The sequence below is a fragment of the Equus przewalskii genome, chromosome 3, assembly GCF_037783145.1.
Source record: "Equus przewalskii isolate Varuska chromosome 3, EquPr2, whole genome shotgun sequence".
Taxonomy (NCBI): Eukaryota; Metazoa; Chordata; class Mammalia; order Perissodactyla; family Equidae; genus Equus; species Equus przewalskii.
In genome coordinates this window covers 9,571,071-9,595,684 of record NC_091833.1, presented here as the reverse complement: position 1 = coordinate 9,595,684, position 24,614 = coordinate 9,571,071, and the positions used below count along the sequence as shown (strand labels likewise).

General features: G+C 60.3%; 1 protein-coding gene across 1 annotated transcript; it reads left to right on the top strand.

Moving 5' to 3' along the window:
* The first annotated feature begins 1,911 nt into the window (after positions 1 to 1,911).
* Positions 1,912 to 23,410, top strand: CCDC102A (coiled-coil domain containing 102A). Its single transcript, XM_070613707.1, has 9 exons — positions 1,912 to 2,032; positions 9,158 to 9,895; positions 11,973 to 12,199; positions 14,555 to 14,663; positions 16,518 to 16,634; positions 16,981 to 17,190; positions 18,707 to 18,877; positions 19,956 to 20,059; positions 22,180 to 23,410. Exons 2-9 carry the CDS (start codon positions 9,311 to 9,313, stop codon positions 22,307 to 22,309), a joined length of 1,653 nt encoding a protein of 550 aa, XP_070469808.1. The 5' UTR covers positions 1,912 to 2,032; positions 9,158 to 9,310; the 3' UTR covers positions 22,310 to 23,410.
* Positions 23,411 to 24,614: the final 1,204 nt, after the last annotated feature.

Sequence of the window (24,614 nt, the reverse complement as noted above, 5' to 3'; positions counted from 1 at the left end):
AAAACTGAAATGATTTCAAGGAAAATGCTAAGTAAATAATGTCACAAGTGCTATGTGTTGATGGCGAAAAGCGGCAGAGATACAGAACGGAGAAGTGCTGAAGCGTGGAAAACATTAACACAAGCCTCAATGAGAAACCCCACTGTGCGGAGATGGGGAAAGGAACCCCCCAGGGGCTACTGGGAGGCTGGCACCAGATGAGCACCGCATCCAGAGGCCAGCCTGGAGGCGTGGGTCTAGAAACAGGAGGGACAGTGAGGGCACTGAGCCCTCCCAGCTGGGAGACCCTGGGCCTGCCCCTTGACTTCTGATCCTCACTTTGCTCAGCACGCCATGGTGGTAACAACCCCCAGCTCACAGGGGGGCTGTAAAACAGATAATTCATGTGAACCGCCAAGCCTGTGGTCAGCGCCGAGGTTGGTTCCATGAGCGGGTGGCTCCCCCCACCCCACCCTGCAAGAGACACCCCTAGGATAGCAGTTTTGCTTCCTCCCTCAAGAGAGAGCATCCAACTGTGAGGACTTATAATTGGAGCTTAGATTCACCATCAATTCAGCGTCCTCCGCCTTCTCCATCCCTGTCCGAACCTCCAGAAATTCTGGGAAAGAAGTCTGGGCTCTTGGTGCACGGCTGTCCTCACTGGCTGGGAGACTTTGGGTACATCTGAGCCAAAAGCTTCCCTGAGCATCTCCCCAGCTTGAAAATGGGGACAGCCCTGTCCTCTGAGGACCCAGCATCCCAGTCTCGCAGGTCCAAGGAGCTCAGCAGGCAAAGGCCAGCCACTGCACATCGACAGATCGGGTCCCTCTCAGACACACGTATCCCTCCAAAGTCTGTCTCTAGGGGATTGTCAGACGCTATCAGCGTCTCACCATGCAAACAGAAAGCAAATGAACAGACAGTGAAACTGCAAATCTTGCACAAAGTGTGGGATTTTATGAACGTGGTGCAAGTGATGCCATGGAACGGAGCAGCAGCTGACCGCAGAGGAAGAGAGACGGCCAAGACCTTCCAGAGACAACTGGCTGACTCTCAGAGGATTCAGAGTGACCCTTTAGTTTTGCAAAAATGACCCTCTTGCTGCAAACAGCTGATTCTTCGTTTATTCTAATGCGCGCGTGCTTGCAATCGTAATCTAAATATTGTTAATTACGGGCTAAAACTAATTTATCTTCATCATTTTTAGTTTCTTTTCCGAGGTGCCGGGCTCCCGTCACTATCTCTGGGAATTTCTGGTCCTCTTTCGAGATGGACGCACCTCACCCGGCCCTCCAGGTTACAGGATGTGGGGAGGAGACGCCCTCCCGGCGCCCGCCCAAACCGCAGACACGCTACTCCCAAGGGAGGAAGGCCCTACGCGCCTGGGCGCACGCAAGGGCATTACGGTAACTGCCCCGGGCCGGCCAAGCGTCCCCCCACGCTTCCCAACACGCAGGAGGAGACTCTGGTCAGTCCTTTTGATGTACAAAGGGGAAACTGAGGCCCGGTGAGGGGCAGAGACTCGCTGCTCCACGTCCACTCGGGGGCAGAGCTGGCACTAGGAAAGAGGCAGGTAACAAAAGCGAACACTTGGGAGTACGCGCCACGTGCTGAGCCGGGGTAGACGGTGCCCACGCCTGCCGCGCGGCGCCTAGGACATCGTTGGCGCTCGGGAAACCTGAGGCCGCCCGGCCGAGCCCCGCAGGGCCCCCAGACCCTGCAGTCAGTCCCCAACTTTCGGCCCCATGAGAGGGTGGGGCCTCTGTCGGGGTCCGGCACGCTTCCTAGCACAGCCCGCGGCCCTCGCCCCAAACTCAGGCTGGGGCCCCCATCACAGAACTCGGCGGCCTGGGGTCACCGCCGGGCCGCAGCCCGCCCAGGCCCCCAGCCTCGCCGGCTCGGCTCCCTCCCCCTCTTCCCCCACCCCCGGGAGGGAGGAGGAGACTCCGCGGCCCTCCCTCGGCCCTCCCGGCGGCGGCCGCAGCCAGCCCCGTGCCCGCCCCGCCCAGCCGCGGCGGGTCGGACGTCCGGAGCCCGTGGGTCCCCGGCCGAGGTGAGCGGGGGCGGCGGTGCAGGGCGGGGAGAGCCACCGTGGCCGGGGAACTCCCTCCAGGCCACGGACCTTCCGCGGGAGGGAAGAGGTTAAGCTGGGGGGCGTGCTGGAGGAGAAGGGAGCAGCAGCGGCTCCCGCGTCCGCAGCAACCCCCAAACTCAGCAGAACTTTCTAGTCCCCTCCCTGGGCTCCCCCACCTCGCGGGGCCCCCGGCCTCGGGTGCGCAGGGGCCGCCGGGGTTGGGGGGCAGGGCAGGGCCCCTTTCGGAATGCAGCGGCCCGGGCCGGGGAGGACGGGAGGGGGCGGCGGGTGGGGGCGGAATTTGGAACGCTCCCGGGGGACCCCACGTGGTCACCATGGCGAGCGCGGGATGGACGGGCGGCGCGGGCCAATCGGAGCACGGCCCCGCCGTCCGAGGCCCGCGGCGGCTGCCAATGGGGGCCGCGCGGTGGGGTGGGCGGGACCGCGCCGGCCGGGCCGGGAGCCCCCGCCGCCCGCCGCCCGCCGCTAAGGGGAGCGGGGCGGCTGGCCGGACCGGGCGGGTGGGGAGGGGATGAGGGAGGGAGGCCCGCGAGGCGACACGGGGCCATGGGAGGGCAGAAAGCGAACTTCTGGAAGGAGTTGGGGCAGGTGGAGCGACGGCTCAGCGCTGGGAGAAGGGAGTGGGCCTCAGTTGCCCCACCGTTGTGATGGTGCCGACGGGTGATACCCGTCAAGCCCGTTCCCCACCGGGGGCTTAAGTTTTTCCGTGGCGGTGGTACAGGGCTCTGTGGGGTCTCCTTGGGTCATGTTGGCACAGGGTCTGCCCACTTGTTCGATAGAGCTTTTAGGAATTTTGTTAGTGCCTCTGCCCATCGTAGAGGTAAGGAAACAGGCCCAGAGAGCGCAAGGACATGCAGATGTCACACGGCATGTCGGTGACAGAGCTGGGACTAGTGGGGTGTCTGCTGTGCAAGAGTGAATAGCACAAGGAGTTGCTGGGAGGCCCAGAGCTGGGGGCAGCCCCCACGAAGGGCTCTCACCGTCTCCTGTACCGGCTATGCCTGGCCACTTGGCCTGACACCTGAGACTCCCATCTTGTAGGTGGTCCCAGGGGCGTCTTGCACCCCAGGCAGTCATGACCCAGGAGGGGAGGCATCTAGTCCCAGCGCTCCAGCCCCCCAACCCCTCCACTTGGCTGCTGGTCCTCTATGCGGATGTGGATGAGTGGCTGCTCCTCTGGGCCTCAGTTGGCCCAATGTAAAGAAAGGAGTTTAACCAGTGACCCAGAATATCTTTGTGGCTCTGGCGTCTGAGATGGGGGTAACTGGGAGCAGGCCAGGGGGGCCCTACCCCGGGGCTCAGGTCCAGCTCCCCGCCCGCCTTCCCTCTCAGTCTCTTCTGGAGGTCCGCTGGTGGAAGCCCAGGCAGCTGGTCACAGGGACAGGTGCCTGTAGTTTGTGGGCTGACCAGTCTGGGACCCTGCACTTATCCAATCAGGCTGTCCTCTGTGGTTTCCCGCCGGGCTCTGCTCCTGCCCACAGCCAGGCCTGTGGCCAGGGGCCAGCCCCAGTGCCCCACCTGAAAGGCTCTGGGAGGACATAGGGGCTTTCTGAGCTGGAGCGAAGAGTTGGGCCGCCGGGCAGCCCCCAGTCCCCTCAGCTGGCCCCCGTCCAGGCCTCAGCATCGCTCACTCCTCCTGCTGGATATTGAGAGTCAGCTAAACATGCTAAGGACTAAACACAAAGTTTTCCCCCTGTGGGCAGTTAGGCTTCCTCAGGTAAGGGGGCTGACCCCTGCCCTGGCCATGAGATGACCTCTGACTCTGACCTTGGCCATAGAAAGGCTCAGACACCTGCCTGTCTCAGAGCCTAGCCACGGACTGACTCCTGATCCTTAGGACGGACTGACTCCTGATCCTTAGGACGGCTCAACCCTCCCTGGTCGCAAGGGGACTCCTAGCTGTCCCTCTTCCCTCCATCAGCCTAGGAGGCATTTAGGCAGCATCTGCTGCATGCTGGGCCCTGTGCTGACAGCCAGCAAGGCCAAGATGCCCTTGTGGACTTCACAGTGTGGCCATCGCTGAAGAATAGGGAGGTGGCAGTGCTTTGGGAGCACTAACATACTCTGTGTACCAGATCAGGAAAAGCCTCCCAGAGGAGGGGAAACCCAAGGTGGGTCTTGAAGGATGCATAGAAGTTTGTCAATGGAGAAAGGAGGAGGGAGAGACATTCCAAACAGATCCACAAGCAGCTGACACCACTGGTCACTTTCTGTGGACAGGGCTTATGAGGGCCTAGGCTGAGGCGAGTCTCGGATCCAGACATTCTTGTTTCTGTCCTAGAGTGGGCCAGCAGCCGCCCAGATCCGTGAGGACGGCTGTGGGGCCGGGCTGCGGGAGCTCTGAGTTCCCCTCGGTCCTGCTACCCAGCTCAGGGCTGCAAGGTCCCAGTTCAGCCTTCTCCTCAACACTTCACCAGCCAACTTTAAGCCAATCCTGCATGCAGGGCCTGTCCTAGAAGCTCTGGGTGGCACAAGTGTCGTGTCTGGGTGGGAGGAAGCCTGAGCTTCAAGAAGAGAGGGCAGCTGGCTGCATCTGGCTGTGGAAGGTTCTAGGGCTATGCTCCTTGGGGTAGGGGGTGGGGCTGGAGAGCTCAAGGCATTTCCTAGAGGTGGTAGAACTGAGCTTGAAGGATGGGTGGGGGTTTCAGAGTCTGGGTTGGGGGGGGGGGCATTCTGACTAGGAGGAACAGCCTGAGCAGAAGCTCTGGGCGTTAGAGCAAGAAGAGACCCATCTGGCTGTTAGGAGGCAGGAGAGGGGAGGGTGGGGCAAAGAAGGCCCCCGGGGCCTGTGGTGTCTGGTCCATCCCTGAGTTGCTCCTTGGGGGGCAGTGATAGCCTGGGGGAGTCAGGAGGCCACCCCACACACACATATATGCATACCCCGTGGGCAGAAGGCGCAGAGCCTGCTGGGGAGGGGCGGCAGGGCGGGGCAGCCGGAGCCTGTCTCTGTAACTGTGTGGCATCACACTCTAGTGAGTGTGTATGTTACCAAGGCTGTGTGAGTGCGTGTCCCCGAGGCTGTGTTGTGTGGGTGTGGGGTGGGAGCGGGGGGAGGGGAGGCATCGCTAGGCAAGGTCTGGCTGCCCTTGAGTCTCCGCGGGTGTGTACGGTTCCTGGTGTTCCAGAGGGTGGGCTTCTCCAGAAAACCAGCCTCGGGACCCCCACCCCCACCCCTTCCCCCAGGTGTCCACGCACACCCTCCAGGGGACCCTGGGCCTACAGGAGGAAAGGCAGGAGGGCTGTTCAGAGCCCGGCTGGGCCCCCTGCTCCCCTTCCTCCTCCCCCAGCCCCCAGGAGGGGCCGGGCCAGACCGCTGGGGAGGGGCCCAGGAGCTGAGTGTAGAGCCCACCCCTGCCTTGAGTGTGGGCTCCTGGAAGCCATCAGGAGCCTGGGTGGCGCCTGCCCTGCCCCTGGCGACGGGCTTGGGATTCCTGGAAGGAGCGGGCCGCCCCTTCCCTGCCGAGCCCATGCCAGGCCTGGCAGCTCCCAGAGGCTGAGAGGATGTGGCAGTGGCCCCCTCCCTGCCACCCTCTCAGTTTAGGGGCTGCAGGAAGGGCCCAGCAGAGGGGGCCCAGGCCCCAGGACTCCCTCACCACACCTCCCCCCCCCATTCCTAGCACAGCTCAGGGCCGCTGGGCTGGCACTCACATTTCCTGTCTCCCTCCCCTCCTGTCTCCTTCCCCTCCCCCGCACATTGTTTTCCTTTTCCAAGAGCTTCTCCACGTGGAGCCGGGCCAGGAAAATGGGGAGAAGAGGAGTGTGTGTCTGGATGCGTGTTTGTGTGTGTGTATGAGTGTGTGCATCTGCTTGTCTTAGGATCGAGTGTGTATCTCTGCGTGTCTCTGTGTGTATCCATCTGTGTGTTGGCATGTCTGTGTCTTCAGCTGTGTCTGTGGCTCTGTACCTACAGGCAGGCATCTGCATAGTTGTGTGTGCACACGGGTCTGTTTCTGAGTGTACGTGTGTCAGCCCGTGTCTTTTGTATCTGTGTTTCTGTGTATGGGGATACGTGTGAGTCTCAGATGTCCTTGGGTGTGTGGGGTCAAGGCCAGCCACCTCATTGCACAGGTGGGGAAACTGAGTCACAGAGAGGCCTCGGTGTGTACGGGGAGTCGGTGGTGTACGGGCCCCGAGATCTGTGTGGCGGTGTCCGGGTGCGTACCTGCAGGGGGTACTGGGGCTGACACATACATGTTTGTGTGTGTGGAACCATGGATGGCGACGAGACATCACCGAATACTCACATGTCCCACACTGGGACTGTTACATGCAGATTCCCAGCCCCACCCCCACCGAACATGACTCCAGGGGGTGGGGCCCAGGAACTGCACTCGAAGCACGGGTCCAGGTGAATCCGGGGGACCCCTTGATCAAGAAGCACTGGCCTCCCTCACCCCCTGCCCCCATTCTACTGGTGGAGAAACTGAGGCCCAGAAGCGGGCAGGGGCTTACACGAGGCTGGGGACAGAGCCGGGCCTAGAGCTGATGCCTGGTGAATGCAGACAGGCAGTAAACAAACGGTGGACGGACTAGAGAACTAGAGTACGATCGCTGAGCCACGCTGAGGAACCGATGTCATGGTCATGAGTTTAAAGGACAATGTCCACACGGAGGGGTAACACCTGCCATGCCTGGTTATCCAGGTGAAGGCGGGAGCCATGGAGGTGACCAGGGTTGGCATTGCCTGGAGAGACAAGACCAGGAGAGGGGGCTGGGCACCACAGGCAGATCAGGACCACGGACTGTGAGCTGGGCGAGGAGGGGAGGGACAAGGCGGGCCGTGTGCACAGTGAACAGGTGGCAGGATCAGTGGGCCGTGGCTCCTTTTGGGATTGAAGGATTTTCGGAGTTGGTGTCCTAGACGGAGTGAGCTTGGAACTGACACTAGAAAGGGTCACAGCCATTGGTGACGACAAACGGTGTGACCACTGGCATGATCGGGTTTGCATTTTTAAAACCTCGCTCTGGCTGCCGCTGTTAAGAATGGATTTGAAAAAGGCAACAGGGAGAGAGGAGGGGGCGGCTGCAGTCGCTCAGGTGGGACATGGTGGTGGTGACCTTGACAGGTTAGTGGCTGAGTAGGAAGAAGGTGGACAGATCTGTGTGATGTGTGGCAGACAGGCTGACAGGACAAGTTGGGGACTCAGAGAGACAGCAGATTCCAGAATGTTCCCCATAGCATGAGGGAGTGACGACGTCCTCTTCTCTTAGAGGGGCATCCAGAAGGAGGAGCTGATTGGGGGGGAATGGAGACGGTGGATTCAGTTTGACCAGGCGGAGTCTGAGTTGTCTGCGGGACATCCTGGTGGGGGTGCAGGCAGTTCTGGAGGACAGCCTGAGAAGGAGAGAGATTCAGCATCCTCGAGGAGATGCCTGAGGCAAGGGCAGCAGGAGAGGAGAAGGGGAACCAGGACTGGGTGACCCCAGCACTCAGGGGACGAGCCCAGGCTGCCCACCAGGGAGGCTGATGGAGAGCAGCCGGAGAGGAGCAGAGAAAGCAGGAGGGACGGACGCTGCCCAGAGCCAGAGAGGGGACACTGGAGAGGGCTGAGACATGCCCAGTGGGTAGAGGAGTGGCATGGCCTGAGGAGAGAGGGCAAGGGAGGGGGACAGGGTGGAGACAGCAAGTGTGGACCACTCTGGATGGGCCTTGAAAGGGAGGAGAGAGGGGTGGCTTCAGCAGGGGTGAAGCCCCCTGGAGAGGGCATCATTGGCAGGAGTGGGAGAAGCTGGAGGCGGGAGGAGGGGGGACCTTTGACCCAAGGAGGGAGAGCGGCTCTGTCCTCTTAGTGGCAGAGAGGAGGGGGCCATGGGGCTTGGGGCAGGACAGGGAGGGAGTGCCAATCTGATGGCCTCCCTTTTCACTGCAATCTCTGACATCAGATCAGCTGCCAAGAGTGAGGGGGTTAGAGGGTGCAGAGGGGACACGGGGCTGGCCAGGCAGTGTTGGGACCAGCCAGTGTTGAGGCACTCTTCTGTGGTACCGCACTGGTCCCTCAGAAAAGGAAGGGATGGCGATTGGGGTGGGGCCTTAGGGGCCAGGTGAGGATCATGGGACAGGCTCAGCTGAAAGGGGAAGGAAGTGTGATGTCCCCAGGGGCTGCATGAGGCCATCTGGAGGTAGAGTGTGGCAGGTTAGGGACAGAGAGGGACGCATGTCTCATTTATTTTAAAGGGGACGTGGCCCACGAATAGCAGCGCCCCGCAGTGGGTGCACCTGCCTCCCGCCCATCTAATAGACCCTGGTTTATTCCCATCATGCCTCTGGGACACGCCTGCCTTCACCAAACCCTCCCCAGTGCTCGCATTTGGACTCCTAGGTACCGGATCTGGATCAACTCCCAGGTTAACCTTGCTGATCCTCCCTTTCCTCCTTGTAAATGTTGATCATTTTCCCTCAAGCCTATTGAGAGGAATAAAGGGGATAGTTCACATAGGGCATGGTACCTGGCCTGTAGTTGGCCCTCCACACATGTCACTGTCATTGTCGTGTGCTAAGACTAACACAGTGGCCAGGAGCCAGCCCTTGCCTTCAGCAGACTCACAGCCTCCGGTGAGGATGGGGAGTAGAGGGACACATAAATGGTACAGCGAGGGTGATTAATGCAGTGATGAAGACCCGGCAGGGGCCGACCACCTGGCCTGAGGGGTCCAGGAGCACTTCAAGGAGGAGGTGGTATGGCAGATAAGCTTTAAAGATGAGAAGAGTTAGCCCAGTGCCGGAAGAGGCAGGGAGGGGACTCCTGGCAGCACGGCCAGCCTGGAAGCATCTGCATTCAGAGTGGAGATGGGGGGAGCAGTACCCGCCATTCAGTGTGTGAAATGGGACCTGAAGGTCAAGGACAGCAAGTCAAGGTTTCAGATCAGCTGCCGCTGCTGCAGCATGAAGGGACTGAAGCAAGGCGTCTGGAGGCCCTGGCTCACCATTCCAGTCTAAGGGGGGCTCGCCTGGAGCAGACCATTTTCTCTCCTTCTGCCTTTGCCCATGCTATTCCCTCTGTCAGTTACGCCCTTCCCATAGCTGATCTTATTGCTGTGGACAGATGGTGGCCACAGCCTAATAATGGTTGTGTTCTCCCACAGGTCCGCGGAAGCGTGCCCACCCGGTGACCGCGAGAGCAGTGAGTAGCGGTGGCCATCATGCACAGCGGTATCGTGTCCGCCCCGCGTCGCCCCTGAGTCTGGCCGCGAGTTCCAGCTCAGGGCCCGGAGCCTGCCCGTCCACGTGGCCACACCATGAGCCACGGGCCGAGCCCCCGGCTGGCCGAGTCCCCGCAGCTGTCCAAGGGCAGCCTCCTGACCATCCTGGGCAGCCCGTCGCCCGAGCGCATGGGCCCTGCGGACTCGCTGCCGCCCACACCGCCCAGCGGCACGCCCTCGCCGGGGCCCCCGCCGGCGCTGCCCCTGCCGCCCGCGCCCGCGCTGCTGGCCGACGGGGACTGGGAGAGCCGCGAGGAGCTGCGGCTGCGGGAGCTGGAGGAGGCGCGGGCGCGGGCGGCGCAGATGGAGAAGACCATGCGCTGGTGGTCGGACTGCACGGCCAACTGGCGCGAGAAGTGGAGCAAGGTGCGCGCCGAGCGCAACCGCGCGCGCGAGGAGGTGCGCCAGCTGCGCCAGCGCCTCGACGCGCTCACCAAGGAGCTGGCGGGCGCGCGGCGGGAGCGCCAGGAGGCGCAGGGCGAGTGCGAGGCGCGGGGCCGCGAGCTGGCGCGGCTGCGGGGCGCCCGGGGCTCCGTGGACAGGACGCCCGACGGGCCCGAGCCGGAGCGGGAGCACGAGCCGGTGCGCGACGTCGGGGCGGAGAGGCCGCAGGGCAGCCAGGTGTGCGGTCGGGCGGGGGTCGGGCGGGGCCTTCGCGCTGGGGTCTGGAAGTGGGAGCGGCTGGTTGACCTGGGCAGGAGGGAGGGCCGCAGGACTCAGAAGGGGAGAGTAAGGGCCTGGTCGCCTGGGAGGTATCATCCTCTGGGTAAGGCTCTGCCCCACAGGGCCCCAGGCCACCTCTCCGGAGACCTCCAGGCCAGAGCGTCCTGGGCTCTGGTGGTCTATCCACTCCCCTTTGAGCAGGAGGGCATCTAAGAACTTGCCTAGCAGGCATCCTTTAATAGCAGAGCTGAAGCCATCCTTTCGTGCAGCTGGAGTTTGGGGGAGGGGTAAACATTTCTAACGCTCATCGATCAAAGCTGTGGGGTGGAGGGTTGCCGGGGCACCAGGAGCACAGAGGAGGTCCCTGTTCCAGGCCTTGGGGGGGGTGGGGGGGTGGGGGGGGTGTCTTCACAGAAGCTTCCTTGGAAGAGGCCCCGTTTAAGCGGAGACTAGGAGACTGCGGATTAGTTAACCGTGGAAAGTGCAGGAGAGCGTTCCCGGGTTGGAGAGGGTCTGTGCAGAAGCGCAGAGGCAGAGAGCGCCCGGCGAGTTAGGGAACCGGAAATCCGAACAGCACCCGACATTCAGTGGGCGCCCGCACGGCCCTACACAGTGCCAAGCGCTGCCCATGCGTTATCCAGTTAATTCTCGCAGCAACCCCAGGGGGCGTTTGCTTTGTAGAAGGGGACCCTGAGGCATGAAGAGGTTAAGTACCAGTGTCTCCCAGCGGGTGACTGGAGTTGCGGGGGGGGTCGTTGAAGATGGGTGAACTCGAGGCCGGGTAATAATCGGAGTGGCTGGAGTGTCCACGGTGGGTGTGGGGGGCAGCCACACCAGCAGATCTGTCACCAGAAGGCCTTCCCGGGCAGAATCCAGCCTCAGCTTGCCCCCCAGCACCGCTCCCAGAGGGACTAGCTGCTCCAGCCAGGATTCTTGGCTGCCCCTTCCCCTCCCCTGCCAGCCCCCTCCGCAGGCTACAGTGGGCACTGCTGCCTCCTGGTGGCTTCCCCAGGGCTCCCTGGTGTTTGGAGGTGGCACTCGTTGCTCTTTTCTGGGGCAGTGTCAGCCAGTCAGCCAGTCTCGCGGTGCTCTTCCTGTCCTGGCCTTGTTCTGGGTGTCAGCCACGATCCGGGAGGTGGCAGGTACAGCGGTGGCAGCCCTGGGGCTGCAGTCTGAGGCTGCCCTCAGCCCAGCCACCTCCATGCTCTGTGACCCAGAACAGGTCCCTTCTTCTGTCTCCCCATTTGGGAAAACAGGGCTTTGGACCAGGTGGCATCTGAGGCCCCCACGCACAGTCTGAGCTACAGGAGTAGACTCTCACTCCTCAGGGAGTCCTCGGGGCCACCGTCCCAGTGCAGATAGGGAAACCGAGGGCCACGCAGGGAAGGAGCTGGCCCAGACCCATCTGGAAAGGCCGTGGGGGAAGCCAGGCTGCAGCAGAGGCCATGGGCATCTCGGGTTTGTGGTCGGAAGCGGGCCTTGGGGGCAGGCAGGGGAAGGCTGGTGGAGAGGAACGGGCCTTGGCACTGGGTTAATAATCCCTGCTTCCTGTCTGGGAGCTGGTTCTGCTCACAGAGGCTGCCCTCCTGTGCATCTTTTACCATGTCACTCATCTCCCAGTGCTTTAGTGTGTGCACCTGAAAAATGGGATAATAGAGCCAGAATTACTTTTGAGAGAATCTAGTTCTTAGACATTGTAGGAATCTTTGCTTCTGCATTCACTCACACCAATGTTCCACCATATGTTTGCATACTTCCAATGACAGGGAGTTCATCACCTTTCCTGGGAAGTCTTCCAAGATACAGGAAATTTTAGTGGCTGATCCTGTGTGCAGTTCCAGGAGGTGAAGGGGCATCCCAGAGGAGGGAGAGTCAGGCTACAGAAGAGGAAACTGGAGACCAGAAGGGCTGTGTGTCTTGCCCAAGGTTACCCACCAAGCTGGTCCCAGATCCAGGGCCTGAGAGAGGCCATGAGGAAGGTCAGGAGGGGAGGGCTCAGTAGCCGCTGGTCCAGCCTCCGCCGTGGTCCCTGCAGGAGCTGGAGCTGGTGGAGAGCCTGCTGCGGAGCAGACCAGAGGAGCCTGAGGGATGCTGGGAGGCACGCAGTGTGGGCGCCGGGGGCCCACGGGGCAGCTCGGGCCGCCAGGAACGCAGCCGGCTGCCGTGGGAGGACACAGCCACCATCGAAGAGGATGCGTCCAAGTTGACTGCCCTGCGGCTGCGGCTGGATGAGTCCCAGAAGGTGCTGCTCAAGGAGCGAGAGTGAGTCCCAGGGGCGGGCAGGGACCAGGGCGCGGGCCAGGCCAGGGCACCCTCAGAATCCCAGAATGAAAATCAGCGCCATAGAATGAGAGACTGACTAGCTGGAGGCCATGGTGCCATCTGGGCTTGAGTCAGGATGCTGGAGCAGCGGTGCGCTACCTGAGGACCCAATGCGAGTTCTTTTTATTAATCCAAATGATGCGTATTGGGGATCTGCTCTGGGTCAGGCACATGCCCGGCAGTGAGGCACAGCCGTAAATAAGACCAAACCTCCCGGCCTTCGTGGAGCTTCTGTTCTAGTCGGGGTGGGGGGGGTGGCGTGGCGGCAGAGGTTAGAGCAGGGAAGGAGGGCTGGGGAGGTCGAGGGGTTGCAGGTGGGAATTTGGTTTGGGACGTGTTGACTTTGAGGGGACAGGAGGCAGCTGGGTACGTGAAAGAGTCTGGAGTTCATGAGACAGGTCTGGGCTGGAGGTAAAAATGCCAGCGTCATCAGCCAATAGATGATCTTGACAGCCGTGAGCCGGGGTGAGTGGGTGCGAGGAGGTCAGAGGATGCAGCCTGGAGCTGACTGAGTTTAGAGATGGAGGAAAGGGAGGCAGCAGAGGAGACAGGAGCCGCTGGGGGCGGGGAAACCAGAAGAACCCGGTTCCCGGAGGAGGGAGTGTCAGCTGGTCCGTAAGAAGAGGACTGAGCACTCTCCAGTGGATTTAGAACGTGGACGTCACCAGTGACCTTGATCAGGGCGCAAGCCTGATTCTAACGAATATAATGAATGAATATATATGTCGAGAAGTTAAGTATGTAGATTAGTATAGCCTATCTACACACATAATTTCTCTTTAAAATCAACGTCATGCCTTTGTGAAGATGAAGGCGGACATGAGGATGAGGCTTCTACAAGCTGGGGAACACCGGAGACGGCCAGCAGACCTCCAGAAGCCAGGGGAGAGCGTGGCACAGCTTCCCTCTCCCGGCCTCAGGAGAAACCAGCCCTGCCGACACCTTGATCTTGGACTTCTAGCCTCTAGAACTACGAGACAGTATGTTTCTGCTTAAGCAACACAAACGAGCAATAATCCACTTATTGTACTAACTGAAATATAAAGTAGAAATAAAAGAAAGGAATTCATGATAAAATATAGGCATTGTGACAAGGAAATGCTCAGGCTCGGCTCGACTGGAAGAAATTGTGAAGTAGTCGGAATCCGGGGCCTTTATATGGGATGACAGTGATGATGGCCGTGGGAGCAGATGCTGTGAGGCACGCACTCCGAGACAGGCACGGTGCGGAAGCTTTGCCTGTATTCGCTAGTTTAAGTCACCTCCCAGGACAGTGACAAAAGCAGCAGGTGCAGGGGAGCAGGGCTGGCAGCTGAAATGCACGAGTGGTGTCGCTGTGGTGACAAGCTTTCCTGGGAGACGAACAGCCTTCGGTAAAGTCTGAGCAAAGCCGCGTGCAGTCTTCCCTCAGTGGATGCAGTGGTTCCGTTCCTGGAAAAGTCTGTGTTCGTACAGAAGATAGTTGCTGTGTGTTTCAGTCAGAGGAGGTTCTAGGCGCAGATCCGTCTCACCCCCAGGGATGTCCAGCGGGACACACACGCCTTAGACCGGATGCAGGGTGATTCCTGGGTGGGCAGGATGGCCTAGGCATTGCAGGTCCCTGCCCACTAAATGACCCCGTCATCGTGATAGCCAAAAGTGCCCCATCAGGTTTCTCACGTGCCTGCTGGCGGATGGCATTGCCTCCTCGGAGAACCCCGTGTGGGAGGCATGAAATGTTAGTCTCTGAGGAGGGGAGAGCAGCCTGCTGGGGTGTGATGCTAAGCGCAGCTGGTGGCTGAGCACCTGCTGTGCACTGGGCCAGACACTGAGCTCGTTCGTGTTCAAAGCAGAGTGCCAAGTGGTGATTATGGGAGATCCACCCAGTGATGATGACAAGAGGGGAACTTTGTCCCTCTTGTCACTGGACAGTGTTTTCCAGCTTTTCTAACTACGGAACCTGTGTTCAAACCGAGCCTTACAGGGAGCCACAGTACATAAGACAGGAACGGGGTCGTGTTTGGCAGGTGAGTGTGGGGCCCAGAGAGAGGGAGGCCCTTACCCGGGGATGGCCAGTGCCTGGAGGCCTGGTCAGTCATTCCCTGCACAATAAGCTGGGCACCTGCAGTTGTGCAGTGGGTACAGTGCCAGGAGAAATGCAAAACCAGGGTGCCTGCCACAGTGTAGGGTACCAGGGTGTTGAATGCTGAGGCCAGGACTTCGGACGTGGGCTCCGCAGGAGCAGACTGCACAGGAGCACTAAGTGGAGGGCCCCAGTGGGCTCACCCCGTCTGCCTCTCCCCTTCTGATCCCCAGGGATAAACTAGCACTGAGCAGGAACATTGAGAAGCTGGAGGGTGAGCTCAGCCAGTGGAAGATTAAGTACGAGGAGCTCAGCAAGACCAAGCAGGAGATGCTCAAGCAGGTGAGTCTTGGAGACCGAGGGGCTTCCTGGAGGAAGCAGCATTGTGCTGTTGCATTTCGGCAGTGGGAATGGGGAAAAGAAGGGAATTCACTCATTCATTCATTGTCCAGCACTGGCTACGTGCTGTGCAGTGGTCTGAGTGCGCTGGCAGATGATGTCCCTGCCTTCAGGAGCTCAGCTTGTCGGCACCGTGGGTGGGGGAGACCCTCAGTAACCAGGCAGATAGATTCATAAGCTACAGAGTTAAAACAGAATAAGAGAGACGGGGCAGTGGGTCAGGGAAGGCCTGAGAAGGTGACATCTGAGGTAAGACCCAAAGGGATTCGAAGGAGCCATCCTTGAGAGGGTCTGGGGGCAGAGTTTCCGGCAGGAGGCACAGCAAATGCAAGGGTCCTGAGGCCAGAACAAGCCCAGTGCTGCAGGAAACAGGTCGGTGTGGCGGGAGTAGGTCACAGGGAGAGCTCAATCTCACGGGGCCTCATAGACCAAGACACAGAGGGGCAGCGGGGGGTCTGGATGCAGCGTTCATTGGCGCTGGGGTGTGGGAGATCGCGCTCGTTCACGTCCTGCCGTCCAGTCTTACAAATGAGGACACTGAGGCTCCGGGGCAGGCAGGGGGCGGGCTCGGGCACCAGGGCCGCCTCGTGTGAAAGCCCCCGTGGCCACTAGGGGGCGCGGCCACCCTGGGGAAGCCGTCGGATCTGCGTTCCCAGAAACTGCCGCGGCCGGGCGAAGACGGGACTTAAGGAGAAGCTGCTGGAGAATCTCCTAGAATACAGCTTCCCGGAGCCCGCCCTCACCCCCTGCACCAGCATCTGCGGGAGTGGGGTCCCGGAGTCTGTCTTTTAATCTTTGCAGTGGTGAAGGGGGATCCTTTGCAGAGGAGAGGGTAGAACGCGAGTGCGCGGTCTCGCGGGTAGGAAGAGCCCCGTGCGCTGGCTCCTCTCCCTCTGCGTCTCCTTTAAGGCTCCGCGGCCGGTCCTTGCGCGCCGAGCGAGCGCAGCGCGGGTTTGCCCTGCTGCACACGGGGCGTCTGCGCTGTCCCAACCCGGCTGCCCCACTCCCACGCGCAGGCGCGTTTATCCACTGGACTCGTCCAGACGGCTCACTGAGGGCTCCCCTGGGCCAAGGCCCTGCAGGGACACGAGGGCGGCCGGACAGACAAGCTCCTGTCCTCCCGAGCTCACGTGCTGTGGGGAGTGGGATGGAGAGTAGAGGAGGCCCCCACCTCCAGGCCGGGAGGGCGGGAGAGGCCTCCCTGAGGGGGAGGGGGCCTTTAGGCCAAGGCCTGAGAATGAGGAAAGTCAATCCGGCAAAATATCTCGGAAAGAGTGTACCTAGCAGAGGGAACTGCATGTGTAAAGGCCCTGTGGTGGGCAGGAATTTGGTGTATTTGAGGGCTAGAATGGAGGCTGCTGTGCCTGGAGCACAGTGAACTGAGGGACGGGGCGGGAGTTGAGGCTGAGGAGAGATGGGCAGGGGTCCCATCATTCAGGGCTTTGTGAGACCACAGGGAGGGACCAACCAGTCTTTATCCTCAGGAGTGCACAGATGTGGATATGAGGAAATTTGTTTTTTCTAAAAGCTCACTCTGGGCTGCTATTATGGAAAATGGGTTGACAGTGGGGCCCAGAGTGGATGTCGGGAGGCTAGGTGGTAATGAGGTAGGAGGAGAGAGATGCTGGATGCGGCTGAAGTGGTCAGAGCCAGGGCCTGTCCTGGACACCCAGTGGCCCATTTGGGCCCCCCTCAGGCTCCTTGCTGAGCACTCCTGCACCGGCGCCCACTCCCCAGAACTGGTTCCAGGGTACATCCGGTGGTCCTTGAATAACCAGGCTGGGCTATATCCTGCAGCTCAGCATCCTGAAGGAGGCCCACCAGGATGAGCTGGGCCGCATGTCGGAAGACCTGGAGGACGAGCTGGGTGCGCGGTCCAGCATGGACAGGAAGATGGCTGAGCTGAGGGGTGAGGTGAGGCCGCCGGCAGGACCTGGGAGGGCCTGGGGCTTGCGGGTGCAAGGGCCCTGCCTCTGTCTGTTGGTCTCTCCAAAGAGGGCAGGAGCTGGGCCTGTGCTCTGAGGGGTCCCAGCCACACCCTGAGGGTACCCAAATCTGCAGGAGGCGGGCCTCTCCCTCACGGAGACCAGAAGCGTCCTCACATCCTGCCCACCGTGAAATCAGCCCAGCCTAATTATAGCCACTGCAGCTGGACCTGCTTCCTGAGCCAAAAATGGCTGCAGGAGAAGGGGGGCATCCAGCTCAGGCCCTTCCGTGCCCGCTCCCCTGGGAGCCCTCACCCTGTGCTGCCATGTTGCAGATGGAGCGGCTGCAGGCAGAGAACGCGGCCGAGTGGGGCCGCCGCGAGCGGCTGGAGACCGAGAAGCTGGGCCTGGAGCGGGAGAACAAGAAGCTGCGGGCACAGGTCGGGGACCTGGAGGAGGCGCTGGCCCGGCGGCGGCGGCAGACCGCCAGCGCGCTGGACTGCGACCTGCGGGCCAGCCAGGCCGCGCTCTTCGAGAAGAACAAGGTGGGGCAGTGGGTGGCACGGCCAGTGCTGGGGCAGCCCCACCTCCGTCCAGCCAGGGCAGAGCACCTACTGCGCGTCCAGTCCAGCCGGCAAGGGGCTGCAGACCCCTGAAGTAACAGCTGAGGACAGACGTGGCGATCGCCCTAGAAGCTGCTCCTCCTGGGCACCCACTGTTGGCCGAGCCTGGAGATTATTACAGTAGCTGCATTTGTCAAGCACCCACTGTGGGCCGGGCCTGGTGGTTATTACAGTAGCTGCATTTATCGAGCACCCACTGTGGGCCGGGCCCTGTGTCAGTGGTTTTTGTCTGTTATATCACTTAATCCTCTCAGCAGCCCTTTGACTTTCCCACAAATGTTTATGAGCGCCAACTGTGTGTAGGCCTTGTTCTAGGTGCTGGGGACACAGCAGTGAGCAGACAGCACGGACGCAGCCTCCCCTCATGGAGCTGATGGCTCCGGGGCTGCAGACATTGCTCTCACCATCACAAGCACACTGATCACACAGCTCCACGGCTGCCGGCAGGATAGAGGGAACACCAGGGGCCTGGTTTAGGCCCCGGGTCCTGGGAAGGCTTCCCTGAAGCAGTGACCTTTGAGCCGAGGTCTCAAGGAAAAGCAGACGTTAACTGGTGATGAACTGAGTGGGAGAGGAAATTTGGAAATAATGTGAATAAATGTCCCATGGTGACGGGGACGTGGAGATTTGAGGAACAAGGAGGCCAGTGTGGCTGGAGGGCAGTGGGCAAGGGGGACGTGGTAGGAGGTGAGGCAGGAGCTGTGGGCCACCCGTGAGAGGAAGAGGTGGGCGTGGGCAGGCTGCCATTCAGGGTGCTTGCTGGCTGCTGTATGGGAGGCAGCTGGGCAGGCAGGCCGGGTGGGAGGCTGTCACTGTTTCCTGGGGCAGCAAGAGATGCTGGAGGCCTGGACCAGGCTGAGGTTGGTGGAGATGGAATGAAGAGGGTGAATTCGAGAGACCTTTAGGCTGTGTTTGGCCCGTTTTACAGATGTGAAAACTGAGGCCTGGAAAAATCAGAGCTCAGGGATGGGCACCTCCATTCCCGGCTGCTGCTCCTCCTCCCGGTCACTGTGGCTTCTGATCTCTTTTCCTCTGACGTCCGCTCCCCAGTTTAACTCATCCGCAGACCCAGGGCTTTAAATGCCATTTATAGGCCAACCTCTAGACCTCATCCCTCCCCAGAAAACCTGACTCGGCTCCAGCAGCCTGCTGGACATCTCCATGGCATTTCCAGTAGGGACCTCAAAGTTTCATGTCCAAAATGGAGCCACTGATTCCACCCACCGGGGCCTCTCCTTTCATTGCCCCCCAAGCCTCTCATCTCACTAGATGCCACCTCTGTCCTCCAGCTGCTCAGCCAAACCTCTAGTGCTGGCAGTTCAGACAGCTGGTGGAGAGATTCTGGGAGAAGAGACACACGCACCCCAGTGACCCTGTGGGACTCGCTGGCGTGGTGCCCTCTGACACTGAACCGTCCCCCGTCTCTGCTCCCCTGCAGGAGCTGGCAGACCTGAAGCACGTGCATGGCAAGCTGAAGAAGCAGTTCCAGGAGAAGGTGGCAGAGTTGGCACACGCCAACCGGCGGGTGGAGCAGCACGAGGCAGAGGTAAAGAAGCTGCGGCTGCGGGTAGAGGAGCTCAAGAAGGAGTTGGCCCAGGCTGAGGACGAGGTGAGCACCACTGGGGCCCGGAGGCGGCCCTCAGGCCTCCACTGCGGTAGGATGGGGCGCCGGGCCCTCCTGTGTCGCTCCGTGCTGGGTCCCCAGTGCCTGGCAGGAGCCTGACTCTCAGAAGGTGTCCCGGGTAGAGCGGGTGGGTGGGTGGGTGGGTGACGGATGGACAGTAGGTAAGTGTGGGGGTAGGAGGGTGGGAAGAAAGATGGACAGACAAGGTGGACGAGTGGTTGTGTAGATTAATGGATGGATGAGTGGGTGGATGCACAGGTGGTTAAACGGAAGGAGAGAAGGATAGCTCTGTGGGCTGATGAACAGGTAGATGATGGAATAGGTGGACAGATCAATGGGAGAGGGAGGGGAGGGAGGGAGAGAGAAAGAAGGATGGATGGATGAGATGTAACAGATGTCTGGTGAGTGGATGGATGGATGGATGGATGAAATGTAACAGCAGATATCTGATGAGTAATTGGTTGAGTGGATGAGTGGATAGGTAGACGGATGGGTGGTTGGTAGATGGATAATGAATGAGTATATGGATGTATGGAAAAATAGATGACTGTGCAGGCAATGGATAGACAACGGACTGGATCAGTGGGTGGAAGAATGAATGGATGGAGAGAAAGGACAGAAGGATGGATAGATGGGAAGACAGGTGTGTTTTGCGGAGTGGAAGGGCACATAGATAGACAGGGTGAATGGGCAGCTGAATAGGTTAATGAATGCTGAGTGGGCAGGTGGGTATCTCCAGAGGCAGATGGATGGTTCCAAGGATGAATGGTCAGATGGGCAGCTTGATGGGCATAGATGGGTAGGTGGGCTGACGGACGGATCAGGAGCTTGGGGCATTGGAGGATGCGTGTATTTGGAAAGCAGAGACAATAGAAGTGGAGAGGGACAAAAAGGATGCTTACCTGGAGGAGGCGGGCTTCGGTCTAGTCCTCAAGGGAGAGACAGGGATTGCTCTCGGGGAAGGACATTCCCACAGAGGAATGCAGGAGGTCCTAGGCAGATGGCAGGCCAGGCTGGCCCAGCCCAAGGTCACCCCCATGCTCTTGGCCCTGCTCACCCCCAGCTGGACGAGGCCCACAACCAGGCACGTAAGCTGCAGCGGTCGCTGGACGAGCAGACGGAGCAGAGCGAGAACCTGCAGGTGCAGCTGGAGCATCTGCAGTCCAGGTGGGCCTCGCGTGCAGCCCCGGCTGCGGACTGGGTTCCAGCGGGGCGAGGATTCCCTGCCAGGGCACAGAAGCAGGGCAGAGAGCCTTCCTGCCCGGGGAAACCTCCCAGCCGGGGTTGGAGCCCCGAACTCAGGCTAGAGGCGGGGACAGAGAAGGAAGCGGTCAGGCCTCCCTGGGGCCAGAATCCTGTCCTCTCCAGGCAGGAAGGGCCAGGGCCAGGAAACCAGGGAAGGGGAGCGCAGGAAGTGAGACCCGCTGGGAGCCCTGGAATTGTCTCCCGGGCAAGTGGGCGGGTGGCAAGAGGGAAGGAAGGTCAGGCTCAAGGTGGGGCAGTGGGTAGGGTTAGTGGGTCTGGAAGTCATAAACAAGAAGAACAAGCAGCCCCCAGGGTCCCGGGCTGGGGTGGTCCCAGGCCAGCTGGAATCCGAGGGACTGGGGGCAGTGAGCCATGACAGCAGCCCGGACCCCCTCAGCTGCAGACACGACCCTGTCAGCCACAGGGAGGGAGGCCGGGGGTCAGGGTCTCTGGGGAGCCCACCCAGCACATCTGCAACCCTGCCCTGCCGCCCCCCCCCCCCCCCCCCGCAACGCCCCGTGAAGCACACCCTCTCCCTCACTCCCCTTAGAGCTGTGAGATATCAGAGAACAAGTCCAAGCCCCTCCCTGTCACAAGCACCCCACCCCAGGGGGTCATGAGCCAGCACTGACCTTGACCCACTCATCCTGGTCCTGTGTCAGGCCCTGGGCAGGGTCCTCCTTGCGCCCTCTTATTCACGGGAGAGAGGGAGCCGGGCTCTGCAGCCAGGCGGCCAGGTGGCGGGAATCCCGGCTCCGTGCTGAGTGGCTGTGTGGCCTTGGGCCGCCTCCCCTCTCGGGGTCAGTTTCCCCATCTGTACAGTGTGGATGGTAACGGTTTTACCTCTTGGTTATTGTGAGAGTTAAATGAGCTGGTCTGTGCTCATGAAAGTTGCTGGCTCGTCATGAATGCTACATGACCATCAGCTGCTCCTGCTGTTACTGCCACCCCTGGGCTGGGGGCTGGTATTTGGGTCAGCTCTTGTGCTGCAAGAATCATGCTCCTGTGAGCCATGGGAAAGGAAAGACGTTTTTCCTAGGGGGCTGGCAGATGAGGAGAGTGGGGTACAAGAAGGGACAAAGCTGGTGGGTGCTCAGACTGGATCACCCCCAGCCATCTGCACCCTGCTGACTGGGCATGGAGTCTGTGCTGAGTTTCCAAGCCTGAGAGTCCAGGCTGTGCAGCCAGACCTAGCACCTGGGTGACCTGGTCAGCCAAGCGTCAGTTTCCCCATCCGCCTGGGGTGTTGCCTGTGAAGCGTTATGCAGGGGCCCCGGGCACGAGTCAGACTCCGTGTCTGGCCAGCTCTGCCCCCTCCGCACAGCCCTTGGAGGCTGGCCGGCCTCAGGGCTCTCCCGCAGTCTTGGCCACATTCTTCGGGAGCCGTCAACTCCCACAGAGGCCGCTGCTCTGCCCAGCCTCTCAAGTGCCCCCCCTGCCTCTTTTTATTTCCCAACTTTTTGTGCTGTAATGTTCCGGGGACAGCTCACTAAATCACAGAGCAGTAATGGAGCCCCCGCCGGGCCCCTCCCTGCCGCGTTAATAATTCATGCCTTCCAGTAAGATGCGGCCGGCCGCCTGCCTGGGGGATGGGCATTTCCGCCCCCAGCTCTTCTTGCAGTGAAGTTCGCCTCGTAAATTTGGCTTTAGGAATTTTAACTGGCGGTGGGGGGGGTGGGGAGGGTGGAGCGGGCAGAGCTGGGGATCTAGGAGACTCAGAAACCCCCGCCCTCAAACTCCCTCCTCCGGTCTTTGGAGCCTGGCTCGGGTGCGAGTCCCAGCGACCTGACCTTGAGCCGCTGCCTGGCACCCAGCCGCACCCCCCTCTCTCTGTGGGACTTTGGGCAAATTACTCAACTGCTTTGTTCCTCGGTTTCCTTGTCTGTAAAATGGGGGTGTCAGTAGCACCCCGTTCGTTTCAGGGGCTTCTGGGAGGAGGATGTGAGATGAGGTAATGCCCGTCAGAGGCCCGGCCTGGTGCCCGGCAGCGGGGAAGTGTCGGGGAAGGCCAGGCTGCCATCAGCGCCTCCTGCCCCCCGCAGGCTCCGCAGGCAGCAGCAGCACGCACCCCTCTTCGGGCAGATCCGCAGCGCCCGCTTTGGCGCCGAGGAGGCTGGGGATGGAGCCAGCGACCTGGACGAGGACGAGGACCTGCAGATCCAGGTGGCCTAGCTTGTGGGGCTGCCCAGCTGACCGGCCGGCCGCTCGAACTGACGCGTCTGCCTGTGCTGGCTCTGGGAGCAGACCCCGCTCCCTGCCACGGACGGCGGCCTTCTCTCCCGCCGCGTGCACCCGTGGTCCCACCCTACCAGCGCCCTGTGGGAGGGAAGCCACGGCCTGTGTTTTATATGTATATTCTATATATATGCCCGCGGTCCTTGGACCCGTTTGATTTCATAAACACGGGATCCCTCCAAGGCCCAGATAGGCCTGCCACCCACCGGAGTCCTCCGTGCAGGGGGAAGGGGGGTGTCAAGGGAGGGTGGTGGGGTGCCACCCCAGGCTGCCTCTCTGGGTGTTGGGGGCTGGGCGGAATCTGTTCATAGTACGATGTGATAAACCCAGTCTTTTGTAATAAATGGAGTTCAGGTTCTTGGGGCGGAGTCCTGAGGCACAGTGTGGCAGATGTGGGCAGGGGGTGTGGGGGACAGACCACATCAGCCTGCACGTGGCACTGAACCTGAGCTCAGGAATGTCAAGTGGCTTAATAAATGAACGAGTGTGAGAAAGAATGAATGAATGAACATCTGAGATGCTGAATGGTCTGGAATCCGGCTCCTGTGAGGGGAGAAGATATGGTCCATGTCTAATCTAGAAAAGAGAAGACTTCAATTCTGGCACCATATGGGTTCAAATCTTTGCCCCTTACTGGCTGTGCAACCTTGAGGAACTTACTTGCCCTCTCTGAGCTTCAGTTTCTCCATCTATAAATTAGGTGTCTCAGGGAGCCATCATGAGAACTAGTGGAGTTCACCTGGAGCTCAGTAAAGCTTAGTTATTGTTGAAATACTTGAAGGCTCGCCCTGGAGACGAGGGATTTGCCAGCTGGGTTCTTCCACAAGGGATGAGGTTCAGGTGACTGGGAGTTTCCCCAGAGGTAGGTGTGAACACAATAAATAATCAATCCTTTTATCTTTCTTCTAGCCCTGCTCTAGGTAGTGAAATTACAGGTAATTTTCATTTTATTTTTGATACTTTAATGTCTAAACCACCTACAGCCGGCAGATTTCTGTTCAATCTGATGGAAATGGTCATTAAAAACAAGATTTCATACGTTTTTGAATCTTTGCAAGTCAGGGTGGCGCTTGAGCTACCCGCCCTGGAGGAGATACTCTGAGGGTTCTCCCCATCATCAAGCCTGGACCAACGGTGCTGGTGCAGTGGCTTTCCTCTCGTGGCAGTGGGGACGGGGCCCCTCCTGGGCTCTGAGTGTGAAGGAGGGCGTGGGTGAGACCCAGCCGTGGGGACCCCCCTGCTTTCTTTCCCTGTAAGCCGGCCAGCGGGAAAGGGGCTGCGGAAGGAAGAGCACTGTCTCCTGCCAGGATCTCGTTTTCTCTCCCAAACAGGAAGTTGGCCCCTGAAGAGGCTGAAAGTGCTGCCCTTTGACCCCGGGAGCCAGGAGCCAGGCTCTGCTGACAGCAGCCAGGAGAGCTGCTCACCAGGCCCGGCCCCGACCTGCCATTCCCAGACACAGAGCAGACCCCGTCCTCGAGGCAGGCGCCTCCAGACTCCCTGGCACCTCTGGCGAGATAGCGTGGAGCAGGGGCCCGGGCCAGCCCCTGTCTGTGGGCGGGCAGGGCGCTCCGAGAGAGTCAGTGAGAGGGCCGGCCCCCTGCTCCGTCTACCAGGGAAATTCGAGGTCTCAGGAGCGGGGCAGAGCCACAGACACAGGGCTGGAAGGTCCTCGGGGCCTGGAATTTGCGCTCCCTCCCTGCTCACAGCCCTTCCATGGCTCCCCTCTACCTGCAGCAAAAGTCACCGGTGGTGGGTGGTGCCGGCGGCAGCATCACCCCACAGAAGTGTCAGCTTTGGCTCGCATGATGCTTCAAAGATTATGTTAACACATAGTTAATGTTAGCAATGGGAAGTTTTCTCATGAAGATGTGGGTTTCCTTCTCTTGAGAAATCAGTACCTGGATCCACGCTGGACTGGGAGGCCAGTGCTCCCTGGCAGGGGTCTCAGCCACCCCAGTGGGCCCCACTCTCTGCAGCTTTACCCTGCACCCAGCTCGTTTCTCTGACCACATGGCCCCTGAGGCATGTGAGTGTGTGTCCTCTGGCCCAGTCCAGTCTTCCGAACAGGTGGGGAACCTGAGTGACTGAGACGGGAGGCGCTGGCCCGCAGTCTCTCTCCATCATTGGCCAAGTACACATGTCACTTGCAGGCTCCTCGTCACCGCAGGGTGACTGCCAAGAACTGCTAACGTGTATTGAGCCCCACTGTGTGCTTGGCAACCCTGGGAGGCGGCACTGCCAT

Bases quoted from the DNA above. Each gene is read 5' to 3' on its own strand.
- CCDC102A (XM_070613707.1), top strand. From the start codon at position 9,311: ATGAGCCACGGGCCGAGCCCCCGGCTGGCCGAGTCCCCGCAGCTGTCC. The intron at 9,896-11,972 runs GTGTGCGGTCGG...TGGTCCCTGCAG, and splicing joins AGAGGCCGCAGGGCAGCCAG to GAGCTGGAGCTGGTGGAGAG. The intron at 17,191-18,706 runs GTGGGGCAGTGG...GCTCCCCTGCAG, and splicing joins CGCTCTTCGAGAAGAACAAG to GAGCTGGCAGACCTGAAGCA.